The sequence below is a fragment of the Purpureocillium takamizusanense genome, chromosome 2, assembly GCF_022605165.1.
Source record: "Purpureocillium takamizusanense chromosome 2, complete sequence".
Classification (NCBI taxonomy): Eukaryota; Fungi; Ascomycota; class Sordariomycetes; order Hypocreales; family Ophiocordycipitaceae; genus Purpureocillium; species Purpureocillium takamizusanense.
The window spans coordinates 4,207,549-4,223,339 of record NC_063069.1 but is presented as its reverse complement, the minus strand read 5'-3'; the positions used below and the strand labels follow the sequence as shown (position 1 = coordinate 4,223,339).

At 62.2% G+C, this 15,791-nt stretch overlaps 3 protein-coding genes across 5 annotated transcripts; 1 reads left to right on the top strand and 2 right to left on the bottom strand.

Annotated features, from left to right (window-relative positions):
- Nucleotides 1–623: 623 nt before the first annotated feature.
- Nucleotides 624–3,034, top strand: JDV02_003069 (Phosphatidylinositol diacylglycerol-lyase). The gene has a single exon (XM_047984157.1). It carries the CDS (start codon nt 1,076–1,078, stop codon nt 2,222–2,224), a length of 1,149 nt encoding a protein of 382 aa, XP_047840130.1. The 5' UTR covers nt 624–1,075; the 3' UTR covers nt 2,225–3,034.
- On the bottom strand, nt 2,662–8,663 carry JDV02_003068 (uncharacterized protein; the record flags this gene model as incomplete). Its single annotated transcript, XM_047984156.1, has 2 exons — nt 2,662–7,043; nt 8,652–8,663. The coding sequence occupies 2 exons, from the start codon at nt 8,661–8,663 to the stop codon at nt 3,069–3,071; spliced, it is 3,987 nt and encodes a 1,328-aa protein (XP_047840129.1). The 3' UTR covers nt 2,662–3,068.
- A 1,362-nt stretch (nt 8,664–10,025) lies between these two features.
- Nucleotides 10,026–14,295, bottom strand: PHM7 (phosphate metabolism protein 7). 3 transcript variants are annotated; one of them, XM_047984153.1, is made up of 5 exons: nt 13,259–14,295; nt 13,074–13,200; nt 11,850–13,011; nt 11,316–11,796; nt 10,026–11,253 (listed from the first exon to the last, which is right to left on the bottom strand). In XM_047984153.1, exons 1-5 carry the CDS (start codon nt 13,344–13,346, stop codon nt 10,442–10,444), a joined length of 2,670 nt encoding a protein of 889 aa, XP_047840126.1. In that variant the 5' UTR covers nt 13,347–14,295; the 3' UTR covers nt 10,026–10,441. The 3 variants fall into 3 exon arrangements, with proteins under 3 accessions (XP_047840126.1, XP_047840127.1, XP_047840128.1); XM_047984154.1 differs by having other exon boundaries at nt 13,074–14,295; XM_047984155.1 differs by having other exon boundaries at nt 11,850–14,236.
- Between the last annotated feature and the right edge of the window lie 1,496 nt (nt 14,296–15,791).

The window sequence follows — 15,791 nt, the reverse complement described above, 5'->3', positions numbered from 1 at the left end:
GAGAGAGAGAGAAAGAGGGGCTAACTGGCTGATTAGTGCCCCAGGGGGAGATTGTTGAGGCTGTCGACACGGAGCAGCCAGGAGCAGGTCAAGTTGGCGATGGCGGGCGCGATGTGGTGCAGGGTAGCTTACTTGTCACGGCGGCATCTTGGTGTTGCATCGTTGTCGTGGACGCGCACATGATGCATGAGCCTATCCGCGTCTGCGACGACGAGTAATTGGGAGAGAGAGAGACAGGGGCTAGAACACATGGAGACAAATTGGTCTGCAAAAGCATAGCACAGGCAAGAAAGAAGAAAAAACCGTCGGGCAAGTCAAGCCATGTAAGTATTGAAGCCAACGCGCCGGGCGGGCGGGCGGGCGGGGGGCCCGGGCAGGCGGCCGGAGGTGTCGGGTTGCACAGGGCACCTGCACCATCCTCCACCTACTAATCCGGGCACTCAACGCCGGACCGGGGACGCGGCCTCGCTCCGTCATCCACTACACTGCACTGCACTGCACTGCACTGCACTGCACTGCATTGCGCCGCATTGCGCTGCACTGCTCCGTGTCCCGTCACGGGGAGGCCAATCCAACCGTCCATCACATCACGCCCACTCACATCCATCCATCCACATTCGCGAACGAGTCACCACCATCAACCCCCCCCCCGTCACGTCACCCGACCCGACCACGACAAACCGCGCCTCGCGGGTTACCCACGTGCGGCTGTGCGATCCCGCCCGTGGCCTCCTCGCCTGGCCCTCGCCGTGCATCATTATCATCATCACCACCAACACCCGTTGACAACTCCTCCCCGCCCGCCGAACTACTAATTCACCACGATGCGGTGACGCGCCGCCGTTGCAGCACGTTTCCTGCATCTCCATCCTTCTCCCTCACCGCTCCGCCCGCCCGCCCCCGGTCGCCGCTCTCCACCGGGGCCCCCTTCAGCCCCGCGGTGCCGTCCGTGCCTTGCCGTGTGTGCAGCCGCCCCGGTTGAAGCGGTAGGCGACGAGCAGCAGTAGCAGTCGTGCCTGCTCCAGCATCCCGAATTATACGCTACTATATAGACGTCCGTCGCGCCCCTCCCATCATGGGCAAGCCGTCGCTGCCATCGCTTTCGCTCCCCCTCCCGCCGCCGCCTCGCCTCCGTCATCGTCGTCCCGTCCGCGCACGCCGCGTCCCGCCGCTCCTCGCCCTCGCCGCCGCCGCCGCCATGGCGCTCCTCTACCTGCTCCTCTTGGCCGTCGCGCCGTGCCTCGTCCGCGGCGGCTGCTACCGCGGCTACCGCTCGGCGTGGAGCTTCGACGCGCACGCCGGGCACCACCCGGCGTGGATGGCGGCCGTCCCCGACGACACCAACCTCACCAGCCTCAGCATCCCCGGCACCCACGACACCATGACGTACGGCCTGCTGCGCCGCGACCCCGTCCTCAACTGCCAGAACTGGAACCTCAGCGTCCAGCTCGACGCCGGCCTGCGCTACCTCGACATCCGCGCCCGCCTGCGCGACGACGAGCTGCACATTTACCACGGCGACGGCTACACGGGCTTCAGCTTCGCCGACGTCCTGCGCGACGTGCTCGCCTTCCTCGTCGCCAACCCCTCCGAGGCCTTGGTCATGCGCCTCAAGGAGGAGGGCCGCCCCGTCGGCGCCAACAACTCCAAGACGTTTGAGGAGGCCTTTGTCGGCTACTACCGCGGCGGCGGCGGCGGCAGCAGCGGCGAGCGGCAACCACGCAACAACCACCTTGCTGACCACCTGTACCTGTACGACAACCGCAGCGCCCCCATCCCCACGCTCGGCGCCCTGCGCTCGCGCGTCTTCCTGCTGCAGGACTTTGCCTCGTCGTCGCAGGGGGCCCCTTCCTACGGGCTCGCCTGGGACGGCCCGCAGATGGCGCTCGAGGACGCCTGGATCGTCCCCGACGTCTACCACCTCGCCGAGAAGTGGACCGCCATCCGCACCGCCCTCGAGCGCGCCGCCACCGACGCCCTCGACAACGCCCGCCTCTACCTCGCCCACGTCTCCGCCTCCATCGGCGTCCTGCCCGTCGAGGCCGCCGCGGGGCCCCTCAACCGCACCGTCACGGGCATGAACGACATGACGGGCCAGTGGGTCCGCGACTTTGAGCGCGTCCCCGAGGCGCGCCGCACCGGCGTCGTCATCTTTGACTTTCCCGGCAGGCAGGCCATCGAGGCGGTCCTGGCGTGGAACAAGAAGCTCGGCGTCAAGGTGTAGCTGCTTTTGCCAGTTTCTTTTCAGGGTAGCAGCTGCTTTGCCGCTTTTTAGACAGGAGACTGCTAGAAGGATATGATGTAGATTCGTACGCGCAGATGCACGGACAGCGCTGCAGGAAACGGTACACGGTTTGGAGAATAGAATGGCAGTTTAGAGAAGGGGGGAGGGGGATAGAGACGGGCCGCGAGGGACATGTCGACACATGGATACACGGATACGCGCAGGACATAAATACCGACGCAACGGCCAAGGCAGGCAGGCAGGTATCACCACATCACATCCCGATCCTAGACCCTAACTAAACACAATGAGGGAAAACGCCAACGGTTCCTATGAGTGAGCGTAGGTACCTAGTAGCCCCCCCCCCTTTCTGTCTTGTACGTCTTCAAGTATACTGTATACACACACATACACGCATATACACATATACATACATACTCGCAAACATACATACATGCAATACATATAGACATACGTACATGCACGAATATAGACCTTTGATTCCCATCCCCAAAGCCGTTTGCGCGCGCGTGTATACATACCCCTTCCTTTTGCTCCCTGCCCCCAAGAAGGAGGGGCAAATAAACACACCACCTCTCTTTCTCCACCACAGGGACAATATCGTGGTATAAAAAATGAAGAAACCGTGAAACTCACTCGCCGTATTGACCAAATGCCAGGCAAACCGCCCGCGAGTGAACCGCGCGTGGGCCACTCACTCCCCTCTCTCTGCACACAAAGCATTTCGTAAACGGAGAACCAGAAAAAGCAGCAGCAACAGCAACAGCATGAAAACTCCAGTGTGGTGTTGAACACCACCACCCACCCCCCCTTTGTTTCCCCATCATGACGAGCGGTGCGTCCCCCTCGTCGGGCTGTCCGCCTGGCTCCGCACGGGACTCGCCTCGGCGCTGCGCGTCTCGTACCGGTCCACCATGTCGCGCACGCGCGTCATGCGCATCCGCGGGCGCTCAAACGTCACCGCCTCGGCCGTCATGAAGACGCCCGACGACCGGTCTCCGCGCCACGACGACCCGTCCGTCGAGTGCGACAGGCGCGGGTTCGACATGGTCGTCGTCCCGTCCATCACGCCTAGGTAGTCGCCGCCGCCGCTGCTGACGGTGCCGGCGTGGCTCTGATGCTTGGCCCGCGCGCTGCCGCCGTCGCCGCTGCCGATGCCGCTGAGGAAGCTGCTGTCGTGGACGTCTTCATCTTCGTCGTCTTTCTCGTCGTTATGGTCGTGATGATGATGATGGTGATCGTGCTTGTCGTTCTTGTCTTCAACGCCACCAACGTCCTTGCTCGTATCGACGACGATGGCGGTCATGTTGGCAGCATCACCCGCGGCGCCTGGTGTGCCGACATCTCTCTGCGTGGCGGTGGTGGCATCGCCGCCCTCCTCCTGCCGTTGCTGCTGCTCGCCTGCTAGCCGCAACCCGCCCTCTCGCGACGCCGCCGAGCGCAGCGAAGACTTGGTCGTCGTCGTCGTCGGCGTGCTCGTGTCCGTGCTCGACGGGTCGACCAGCTCCGCGACGTGCGGCTCCCGCAACGCCTCGGCTGGGGCGACGTGTTCCTGGCCGCGCTGCTGAGCCGTCACCGTCACGGGCGGCTTGCCCAACGCCCGGTTGTCCGCACCACCATTATCATCATCATCCTCGTTATCGTCGTCGCCGTCGTCCGCGGCGGCGTTGACCACGCGCAGGCGCTCCTTAGGCACCGTGAACATGACCTGCACCAGCCGCTGCTCCACCGCCCGCTCGATATCCCACTCGTCCTTTTCTCGCGCCCCGTCGTCGTCGTCGCCGCCGTGGTGCTCGCTTCTTCTTCCTCTTCTCCCTGCTGCTCCCATACCGACCGTGCTGCTACCGCCACCGCCCTCGTCGCCCGAGTCCTGCCAGTCATGTCGGCCCTGCTTCCGGCGGAGCAGCTCGCCGCTCAGCGCCCCCGCGCCGGCCGTCATCAGCGCGGCACCGCTGCTAGCCTGCTGGTACTGATGGTGTTGGTGAGAGTCGAGCTCCTCGCGAGATGCGCTGGCCGGCGACGCGCCGCTGCTGCCGCTGCCGCTGCCGGAGAAGACGCGCCGCAGCGAGCCCAGCCACGTGCGCCGCGACGGTGGCTTGGACTTGGACGGCGAGCCGGGCGGGAGCGCGTACTCGTCGTCATCGTCGTTGTTGTGGTCTCCGGTCGCCGCGCCGCCTCCCCATCCCGTCGGGCTGGCCGGTGCCGTCGTTCGAGCGCCGCCGCCACTGCTACCCATGAGCAGGCCCGGCGCCTCGGCCTGCAGCGCGCCAAAGCCGGACCGCGCCGTGTTGTAGCTGCTCGAGGAGCTGCTCCCGGGCTTGGAGTGCTCACCGCCGCCGCCGAGGCCGAGACCGAGGAGGAAGCCTCCGGAGCGGCGACCCGAGGCGGAGCGGCGCAGACTGTCGGCCGCACTGCGCGCCGACTCGGACAGGTTGGAGCCGGTGCGCGAGTCGTCGTCGCGCAGGCCGAGTGTGAGGGTCGAGCGATTCGATCCGCGGCGCGTTGGCGACACGCGGCCCTGCTGCAGCAACGACGATGACTGCTGCTGTTGCTGCTGTTGCTGCTGCTGATGCTGCTGGCGAGTCGAGCTGTATCGCGCGAGCAGCGCGTCCGCGGCGTCCACGTCCGACACCCAGTCCTGGACATCCGGATCGGTGCGCCGGACGGGACTGCTGTTGTTGCTGCCCCTGCTGTCCGGGCTCGACGTCCGGAGGCCGCCCCCCGTCGCCGCCGCCGCCGTCGTGGGGAAGAAGATGACGGGCGGCGCCGTGGCCGTGACGGGCGTGGCGAAGGGATCCGAGTGCGCCTCCGAGGTGGGCGTCAGCGGCGCCGCTGCTGCTGCCGACGCCAGATTCGCATGCTCGTGCTCGTTCTCGTGCTGCTCGTCATGGCCGTAGTACTCGTCCTCGTCGTCCTCGAGGATCGGATGGATGACGCCCGGTGGCGACGCGAACGTGCCGCTGAATCGCCCACCGTCCGCAGGCAGCGCCGGCTGATAGCCATTGCGCATCATCATGCCTCGGGTGGCGCCTCCGCCGGCCAGGGGCTTCCGGGCAATGGAACTCGAGCCGGCGTCGAGCGAGGCCCGTCCTCCCGCTCCTCCGGCGGCGCCCCGGAGGCTCTCGTATCCCAGCGACCGCCCGTCGCCTCCCTGCTGCTGCTGGCCGCCGGTACGCCAGTCCCGCTGGCCGCCCCAGCCAAAGAGAAAGTCGTCGCGCTCCATCATGTCACCGTCGTGGAGGAAGTGTCGCGCGTCCTCGGCCATGGCCCGCACCGCCTCGTCGTGCCGCGCCTGCTTCCGCCGCTGCCGCATGCGCCAGAGCAGGAACCCGAAGACGACGCCGAGTAGCAGCGCGAGGCCCAGCCCCAGCCCGAGCCCGAGCCCGAGGCGCCGTGACTTTGATGATCCGTCCGACCCGGGTGCGTCGTGGGACTCGTCGTCGCCGCCGCCGCCTCTCCCTGCCGCGTGGGGGTTCGTGTACGACGAGGTCCACGCCATGGACGTCAGGTTCAAGAAGCGCAGCGACGATGCCGTCGCGGGGGCGTCTTGGCGCTTCTGCTTCGTCGTCGTCGTGGTTATGTTCTTGGTCTCCCACCCGCCATACACGACCATGACGTTGCCGGGCAGCATCGCCGCGCCGTGGCCGTAGATGCCGCTCTCCGGCTGCGTCTCGGGGATGCGCCATCGCCAGGAGCTGTACGCCTGGCTCATCTCGAGCACCGCGAGCTGCGGCTCCGCCGGCGTGCCCACGTCGCCGACCCAGCCGCCGAGTACAACGACGGAGCCGCCGTCCTCGCTGAGCACCGCCGTGTGGCCCGACCGGCTGTACACGTTGTCTGGTGTCGTCGCCACTGCCGCCTTCTTCTCCTTCCTAATCTCACCCGCGGCCGTCGATGGCGGTGGCGACGGCGGCTGCACGTTGACGTACGACCACGTCTCCTCGGGCAGGCTCCAGACGGCCGCCGTGCTCATGTTGATAAAGGCCCACTGCGTGTGCCCGCCGAGAAACACGAAGCTCGCCTGCTGCGTCACGGTCCCCGATATGTTGGTCACCGAGGGCGGCAGCTGCGTCACCGAGAAGCCCGCAAAGGGCGAGCGCGGGCCTAGCACAGACGCCACGCCCAGATTGTAGCCGCCATCCTGCGCGGCTGCCGGGGAGAGGCTCATCATCGTCTTGGTGTAGTTTGCGTTGGACTGCCAGTCCTGCGTCTTGGCCGTTGACGTCGACGGCGGCGCGCACATGCCGCCGTACGTGTAAAGCGTCGGCTCGTCCATGGTGGGCGCCAGCTTGGACGAGAAGGCGAGCGTTCCGCCCAGAAAGTATGGTCCCTGCGTGCTTCCTCCCGCCGCCCCTCCTTGTTTCCTCGTCGTCGTCCTCCGCTGCCACTTGACGTCCTTGTCGTCGCCATTGTTGCCGCCGGGTGTGTAGCTCCAGACGTCGCCGCCGGGACCGTCGCACGCGCCGGCAAAGACGAGCACCTCGCCACTAGCCGCCCGCGCCGCGCCAAAGGCCGTCGTCGCCGACTCGGCGTCTTGGAGAAAGGGCAAGGATGCGGTGGTGGACACGGGCTTGGGCTCCGCGCCGGCGTCGATGCCCGAGGAGTAGTTGAGGGCGAGGAAGCGCACGCCGTCGCGCGACGTCGACGATGACGGGCTGAAGACGTAGGCGACGTCGCGGCCGCGGCAGGACGACTGGTTGACGCAGGCGCTGGGGGTGAGGATCTGTGTCGGCACGTAGGGGAAGGCGTGCGCTTGTTCTGCGGCGGCGGAGACGATGGCGGGGGAGGAGGAGGAGGACTGGAATGCGGCAAGAAGGAGGAGGTGGTGGAGAGGTGAGACGGAGCGGGAGGCGGGCCGCCGCCGCCGCCTCCATCTGGATCTGGTGACGACCATCCTTGATGATGAGGCCGACGTGATGTGTGTTTCTGGTTTGTTTCTTCCTCGATATGTATAGGCAACCTTGTATAGAAAACTGGAATCGAATCGAAAGGATGTCGTGGGAGTTCGGCCGCGTGCGCCGTAGTCTCGGTCTCGCTTCTTCCTCACATCACATCATCGCGCCAGAGCCTCGCCGTGTCGTAGATATCGCGCCGTGTGAGGGTCTCTTGTCTATCGCGCTGCGCGGGGCGCTGACGGGGTGCCAATGTTGTTGTTGTTGTCAAATGGATGAGTCGCGCAGTGAATCGGCCGGCGCAGTTATGTAACGCAGCTGGTCCAAGACGAACGGGACGTCTTGTTGCGCAACGAACAAGGGCTTAAACGGCCGGTGCTCGGTCGCTGCGCCCGGGCTAAGGTGGAATGGAAACGGTACTCTGCCCGTCTCGTGTGCTATGTTACGTGCCGTGTTGTCGCTACTGGCCGAGGCAAGGAAGGGTCCTCCAATGCGCTCAACGAGACGAAGGTAAAGAGGATATGTGCAACGAAGCGAAATAGGCAGGCACCGAGGGAAGAGGCAAACACGACAATTGCAAAGGGAGGGCCGCGCACTCGGTGAATGGAGGAGGAGGTGGAGGAGGTGGTGGTGCTGGTGGTGCTGACGAGGACAATGATATTGTGTGTGTGTCCCACTCTCTCTTCTCTCTCTACTACTGAGTGTATTGAACACCGCAACGGAGACAGTCTAGACTGGAAGGACCCTGCGGACCAAGAAAGCACAAGAAGGGTTGCCCAAGCACCCTCTTCTCTCTACCGAGACTCCTCCCACCCCTTCCCTGTGACCAACGTGCGGATAGAAGCGCCCGCACCACACCACCCAATGGGCCGATCCGATTCGATTCACTAGCAGCAGCCACACCTACGCGAGAAAAGAGAGAGAGAGGAAGGGTACGAAGTAACGCCGACGCGCAACGGACAGGCAACGTTCGCCGCCCCCCCCCCCGCGCACGCGCTGTGGCGTGGCCCGTCGCCCCGTTATCGTTGTTGTTATGGTTGCGAGCCAAGCAAATAAAGGGCAGCGAGCTGGAGCTGGACGAGGTCGATGTGACTGACTAACTGACTGGGTTTCGGTCTGGTGGTGGTTGTGGTGGTTGTGGTGGTGGTGAGGGAGAAAAAGCGGGCTCCGTCGCCAGGGCAACCGGCGCGGGTTTGGCGGTGGGGCGGCGGATTGGACTGGATCCTGGTCTGGCGGCAATAAAGTGGCGGAGTGTGTGCGTACGAAGTATGTTTTGTTTGGTGGGGGGGGGGCCAGCTATACTACTTTCATGGCTGGCTGGCTGGCTGTTTGTTTCTGCAGACGCAGAGACGTTGGGATGGAACGGGCCCCCGTTGAGCAGCAGCAGCAGCAGCAACAGCAGCATTTTGATACTGATGAGCGTCCTCATGATGGGATTTAGACGGGCGTCATGAATTCGTTCGATGCGCTTTCCTACGATAACCACAATAACAACAAACAAAACTGGGCTGTACCCACTGCTCCATGGCCAAGTAAAGTTCTTTTGACTCAAGTTACGAGCACAGCACATGCAAGGCACCCCCACACACACTACGCCCAGAGGTTCAGCAATAATCATCAAATGTCTTGTTTCATCCGGGCCGCCCTCAGCACACTTGGGGGCTAGAAACATGGAGGACACTAGTTACACTTACACTACACACCAATCCAGAAGGTCACACTTCTCTATCACTCTCCCTCCCTCACTCTCTTGGCCGCCTTGTCTCGACTTTTGCGACGTGATCAGATGCTACATGTCGCTCACATGATGCTCCGTACATAACGTGTATGCACACACGCATGCATGTACTGTACCGTACTGTACATACAACATGGTAACGAGTACTAACTAGGCGGGCATACTCGTCCCGTCCAGTACAGATCGCCAACGCCCCCAACGCGCCTCGCAGCGCCTCCAAACATGACACACAAGATGAGTATAGTTTGCCAGTAGAGACGTGCTGCTGAGGGAAAGCAACAACACAAAAACAGACCCAGGCGGGAGACCGACCCGAGAATCAGCGCTCCATGAGACAGACAGACAATAGAAACCGCCTCACCCTATCAGACCCAACACGTAGGTAGATTTGCGCAGCCCCGCAAGAAAAGAAGAGAGGGAGGCAGGAACAACAAAGTGAAGCAAAGTCGAGGGGGATAAAAGCACATGAGCACAAAACCTGCTCGGCTTTTTTCCCTATCCTCCTTGTTATGTCGTTCATGCGCCATGCTTGCATGCGTGGTCCCCTTGTACCCGTCTACTATCTGCCTACCTCGGTACCTATCTAGCTGCATGACGACCGGCGTTTTTGCTCGCATGATGACTGCTTCGTGAGACACAGCTGGGATAATACTGATCCCCCCCCCTGGCACCACCTCTCTCTCTAATCGCCCATATGACCCCCGCCACGACAACTATTATGCCCTGGGTGGACATGCGAGCGCAATCGCACCACGTAACAATCCACACATGTCATAAACCTCAGACCAAATCGTTCCCTTTCGCCCCCCCAACCAGAGCTAGCTAGGATCGATCGTCGTCGTCGTCGCCCCCGCTCCCCTCCCTCCCCGGGTCGAATCAAGCCCCAATCGTTCATCAACCTCCCACCCTGCACCCCGACATGCCGCCACATGCACGTCAAAACCAAGGAAACGAACCCAGCCGCTACCTTGCTAACCAGCCGCTGCCTTGCTAACCTGCCGCTGCCTTGCTAACCTGCCGCCGCTGCCGCCGCCGGGGGCTTTGCTTTCGCCGTCGCTTTACTAGTAGCAGAGCGAAACGTGTCTTTTTTGCCTATTGCCAAAACATGTCGTCAAGGGGTCCTCGAGGTTGTCCTGCGGCCCCTCCCCTCCTCCCGTCGCGGTCGCAGCAACGGCCGCATGTTTTGCTCTGGCTTGCATGCACGTCACGTCATCTGGCAGGGTAGACTGCTCCATCCTATGTAGCTTGAAAGCCAAGCTTTACTTACATCGTCGTCAACTAAGGGCGGCGCAGCATAGAGTGCAAACATGAAGCCATTCTTATCTCTCTATACAGCTACCAAAGGCCACAGATTTGGCCGAGGCCGCATAAAAAACAACACAAGTTACGCTCCTCCACCCACAAATTAGTACAGTCCGCGAGCAGGAGAATCGACCGTCGACTCTCCCCCGGCGACCTGGGTATTGCATCCTCCGCGCAACCAAAAACTCCACCATCCATCCAAAGCGACCATAACCGCAGGGGTATCAAAATCGAGCAGACCTTCACCATACGTCGGGTACTTGTCTAGTAGTAGATCTTCTCGTCCCAGATGGGCGGACGCGCGCCCTCCGTGTCCCACACAATGTTGTTCTTCTCGTCCAGCGTGGCGCCCTCGTCCGAGATGGGAATCACCTTGCTCGTTAGCGCAACCTCCTGCCGCGACACGCCCGCGCCGTCTCGCGGGATCCACAGCGTTGGGGCCTTGCTCGTCACCGACGGCGCCATGTACGCCGTCCGCTCCACCTCGTCCGAGTACATCCGGTCAAAGTCTACGTCGTCCTGGCTAGGCATCATGCTGCGAAGTCTCTCGTAGTCGTAAAAGACCCACGGCTTCAGGAACCTGGTGATGATGTTGCCCTCCTTCTTCGGCACCGCGTGCTCTGGGCTGACGTCTGTCTTCTTCTCCGCCGTCGCGCTCTCGTTCGACTCCTTGTTGCGTCCAAGGCCCTCTTCCGCCTGCGCCGGCGAGGCGGGCGAGCCCAGACCCGACTGGATCGCCTGCTCCCGAGCTTGGACGCTGCGAGGAAGTCCGTACAGCAGGGGGTCGAGGTATCTCGAGATCGTCATGTGGTAGAGAATCGAGAAGACGAGGAAAATGGCCATCAGTACAGCCGGGCCCGGAGCCTTGGTGACGGCAAACATGCCAATCATGACAATCTCGGCTAGGTAGACGCCCGTGAACAGCTGCTTCAGAGCACGGGGATAGATCAGGCCCTGCGTGTCGACCGTCGTCTCCGAGACGAAGAGGATGTTGTAACGATAGGCAAGATAGAACAGGCCCATGGCAATGGAAGACCAGAAGAGCATGAATGGAGCAATGACCGAATAGATGATGCCTGAGGACATGTCGTCAGCGACCTGGCAACCCGGGGAAGAGGACCTCGCCTGGGGGACTTACTGATGCAAATGATATTGGTGTAGACGGGGAGAAGGCTGCCCCAGAGAATACCGCTGAGCGTCGTCCACTTGTTGTACATGGCGCGCGGCGTGCCCGCCAGGAACTTGTACAGGATGCGGAACACAAACATGCCCACAACCTGCGTCACGACGCCAGTGGCAATCGTGAGACCCTGGAGCATAAAGTACGAAATGTAGAAGTTGGACGACGTGGGAATCGTCTGGCCCAGCGTCGTGAAGACGGAGCTGGGGTCGTTGACAATCTTGACGAGAGCTGTCGACGCCGCGTCAAAGACGGATCGAATGAGGAAGACCTGCACCACTTGGAACACAAAGTAGGCGTTTTGCGTGAAGAGCTCGACACGGGACAGGGTCGGCGTGCCTGCGAGCTTGGCGCAGCCACGCATGATGATGGGCACATAGGACATGAGGATGGACAAGGCAACCGACGGCAGCAGACCAGACACGACACCAAGAATAGGCTGCGAGCGTCAGCGCAACGGCACACAACAATGAACGTCGGATCGGGGCTTACCTTGGGGATCGAGTCGAGCCACGTCAAGCCCGGGAGCTGCTTCAGCGTGTTCACCTGGGCGATGAGACCGACAATGGCAACCGGAATAGCCCAGAAGATGATGAGCACGGCGATGAAAGCGTAGACGGCGTAGCGTCGGATGACGAGTTGCCACCAGGGGATCGAGAGGCTCTTCCAGACAACCTCCTCGGGCTTGACGCCTACCACCTTGGGCGTCATATGCAAGGCCTGGTGGTGGGTGAGGACCTGGTACGCGGCCTGGGCATCGGCCTGGTTCATGAACTCGACGAACACGGCATTGGCCTTCTTGAAGTCGCCGGCGGCCCAGTCGGCCTGCATCTTCTCCGTCTCGGGGACGGTGCGCTGGAGTTCTGCGCGGGCCCAGTCGATGGTGTCGACCTTCTTGCCGACGAGGCCTAGGGGCCCGAGGCGGTGCGAAGGGCGCTTCTTGTCGGGGACCCAGCGAGCGGCGATGCTGCCCGTCTCGGTGTCGGCTGCGGCGTCGTCGTTGTGGCCGTTGTTGGTGGCGGGTGGGGCGTCGCCCTTGGTGGCGGCCTTGGTGCGAGCCTTGTTGACGAGCTTAAGGAGCTTGACCTCTGCACCCTCGAGCTTCATGGCGACCTTGTCCCGCTCCTCGACGAGCTTGTCAAGTTCCTTGGTTTGCCCGGCGATCCAGACATACCTGACTGAGTTGTTGAACATTTCGCGAATCTTGGCCTCGTTGAGATACTCGTCGGGCACGCTCGTGAAGAGGACGGTGCGCGAGGAGATGCGGTTCGCGTAGTGCGGCGTGAGCAGGTAGGCCTGGCGCAGGTTGATGTAGAAGATGCACTCGCGCATAATCATGTACATGACGAAGCCGTAGACAACCCATGCGACGAGAGCGTGGGCAAAGTAGCGACTGCCCTCGGTGTCGGGGTTGATGTTGCTGTACGAGAGCACTTCGAGCTGCGTCTGACCATTGTGGCCCGTCGCGTTGACGGGAAACAGAATGGCCCAGGTCACGGCAAGCGAGAACAGGGTGATGATGCAGGCGACACGCAGGTAGCGCAGGAAGAGGTAGGCGTCCAGGCCCTGATGAGTGAGGGCATGGGCGTCTGGGAGCTTCCAGAAAGTGCCGAACCAGCTGAACCAGCCGGTACCCAGGTCGGGGCTCCGTTCGCTGGTTGAGAAGGTCAGTCAGTAATGATCATGTTTGGCTGCGCGCGATGCGCGAGGACTCACTTTTCACGAAGGGAGCCCAGGTACGTCCTGGGCGCGTAGAAGCGCCGCTGTGATCTGCGGAAGATGAGAAAGATGATGATGTATATCACCGAGATGACCAGGACCGGGACGAGTGTATCGACCATGGCTGTTTGCGGGCAAAATGGTCAGTGAGTGACATGCGCCGTCCATGGAGGGGGACTCACCCCATGCCGACTGCGGTGGCGTGTTCGCCGAACCCTCCCGATCATCCGCGGGAAGGTTCTTCTTGATCCAGCTAATGAAGGCGCCCATGGTGGCGGGTGCGCGCGGCGCTGGCTGTCGCGTTTGGGTGTGTAGACTTGCTTCGTATCGTCGCGATGTGAAGCTCTCGTGGTCGCCAGATGCCGATGCTAGAGGAAGATTCCCAGCGGGCGAGGAACGAGGAGACGGGAACCGGGAAGCAAAGGGAGGAAGGGAGGGGGAGGGTCGCGCCTGCCAGGGATGCCAATGGCTCTAATATCTCGGGTTACTTGGCCCGGGGGAGCTTGACGCAGGACGTTTGCAAGGCAGGGGGAACTCAAAAAAAATCGTGGAACCACCAAGCTTGGCTCGGCAAAGGCAGATACGTACTACAGATGGGATGGTTCCAGCCCGTGGGCAAGGCACGGCACGGCACTACGACAACAAGGAGCTGGCAGGCGAGCAGGGGGGGCACAACAGCCGGCGTACCGACGGACCAGCTGGTCAGGCAGCGCAGCGCAGCGCAGCGCAGCACACCCCAGCCGTGCTCTCCTCCATCGAGAGCCATCGGTTAGACCTTGGCTTGCAGACGCGATGGCACCTATGACGATGGGCCCCAATGGATCGGATGCGCTAGCAGCTTCATCCTGCTCGTGCTAATAAGTCAGTGTGTCACCCTCGGCGTCGGCGATCTGGGACGCGGTCACCAGCTGTCGCAGTGTGGCTTGGCGATCCCTGCCCAGCGCGCGCGCGCCCAAGCGAACGAACGAAATGTCTCTGTCGTCACTCGTCGGGTCGGGCACCGGTGCGGTTGTTGTTTTGTCTCGGTGCGCGTCGCGCGGTGGTGCGGTTTGTTCCATGCCTCGTCCATGCCTCGCCCTCCTCCTCGTGCTCGTCAAGCTGAGTTCCACAACGGCCATGTCCGACCTGCCTCTCTCTCTCTCTCTTTCCCTCTCTCTTCCTCTCCCCCCCTCTCTTCGACCGACGAGGACAACAAACGACACGCGACGGCGGGCGAGCGGGCGGGCACTCGCCGAGGAAAAATTGATGTGCAATTTCTCTTCATTCACCTGAAAAGGCGCCCGCCCACCATGATCGACACACCCCGGTTTGGACCCACGCTGCCGACCCATGTCCAGCTGTGGCTTCCATGGGCTTGTGGGCCGACGAGAGGGCGCGTGCGTCGCCGACGAATCTAAGACTTGACTCGGTCTTGTCCGTCTGCCGTGCCGGTCGTTGTACTACCACCGCATTTGCTTGCTGGGCTCGGTACTGGTGTAACTAACAGCCGTACGCATCGTTATGCTTCTTGTGTGCCCTGTCGCGATGCTGCCGTCCATGTGACGGGCGATACCGCTCCCGCCCGTTCCTTTACGGATGCTGGCATACGAATAGTATCTTGTATGACGAACGCGGTGCCCGATGACCGCCGAACAAAGCAAAGCAAAGCAAAGCAAAGGTGCCGGCCCCTCGGTTTTTTGGACCAAGATCTTCACCAAGTCGATCCAGCAGCAAGCCATCGACAATCGATTGTGTTGCTTGGGGGCGATTAGCTTTGGCCATCCCGGGAGTTTAGCCCCAGAGGGCGCCCACAGCAGGCACGGCGCCAATCATGGTGATGTCACAGCGCTGCGACGGTGCCGCCTCCCCCTCACTTGCTGCTAGAGTTGCATCTTTACGCGCCTCGATTTCTGCCATCGTACGATGGGGCAGTAGAGTCTGTCGCCGTGACTGGTGTGCTGGTTCTACCCTGCTGCCTCGATGGCGGCGGCGGCGGCGACCTGGATATGTTCGTAAATACTTGACATACAGTACGTATTGGAGCGCACAGCAAGGGCAACAGCAAAGACAAGCCCGCCTCGGTCGCTCGCCCATGGCGATGGCTTCATGGCGTGTTGGATGTCGCCGGGAGCCATCCGGTGCGCCCGCCGTCCTCACCGTCTGCACCTGCCAGTCCTCCTCGCCAACTGCCTTGCAGCCAAGCCAGCCCGTCTGTCCGTCATTCATCATCAGCTGCCACGACGCTGCCGTCCGATATGATGGGCCTTCATGCGTGTCCTGCTGGGGACAGCTCATCGCACTTTTGGGTTGGTAGGTAACTAATTGGCGCCTTTGCACGCACACCAGTCGACGACCTTACCCAGCATGCGCTGGGGATACGTTGTCAATTCAGCCCCCCCCGCGGTGGCAATGCAGCGGAGAGAGGCGGGACTAACAGCAGAATCGCTGTTGTACCAGCAACTGCGTTAGGTAAGGTAGTAATCAAGACCCTCCATACCGCCATTCCCCGGCCATCGACGAATCGTCGGTGCAGACGCAAAGCAGCACCGAGGCGTCTGGCTCACAATGCCTCTGCTACATCCAGGGTCAACTTTGCGAAGCGCCCTGTGCATCTCGGCCGCTCTTCGACGGATTCAGCCATCACGTAGCGGGACTGGGCACCCAAAGGCTGTAAACTGGAACCCTCCGGTCCCTAGAGTGGAAGGCAACCCAAGGCTGGTCGAGTGAGCTAATTAG

Excerpts from the sequence above, each read along its gene's own strand:
- JDV02_003069 (XM_047984157.1), top strand. The coding sequence starts at position 1,076 with ATGGGCAAGCCGTCGCTGCCATCGCTTTCGCTCCCCCTCCCGCCGCCG.
- PHM7 (XM_047984153.1), bottom strand. The coding sequence starts at position 13,346 with ATGGGCGCCTTCATTAGCTGGATCAAGAAGAACCTTCCCGCGGATGAT. Across the intron at positions 11,797-11,849 it reads GGCTCGACTCGATCCCCAAG|CCTATTCTTGGTGTCGTGTC; the intron begins GTAAGCCCCGAT and ends TGACGCTCGCAG. Across the intron at positions 11,254-11,315 it reads CACCAATATCATTTGCATCA|GCATCATCTATTCGGTCATT; the intron begins GTAAGTCCCCCA and ends ACATGTCCTCAG.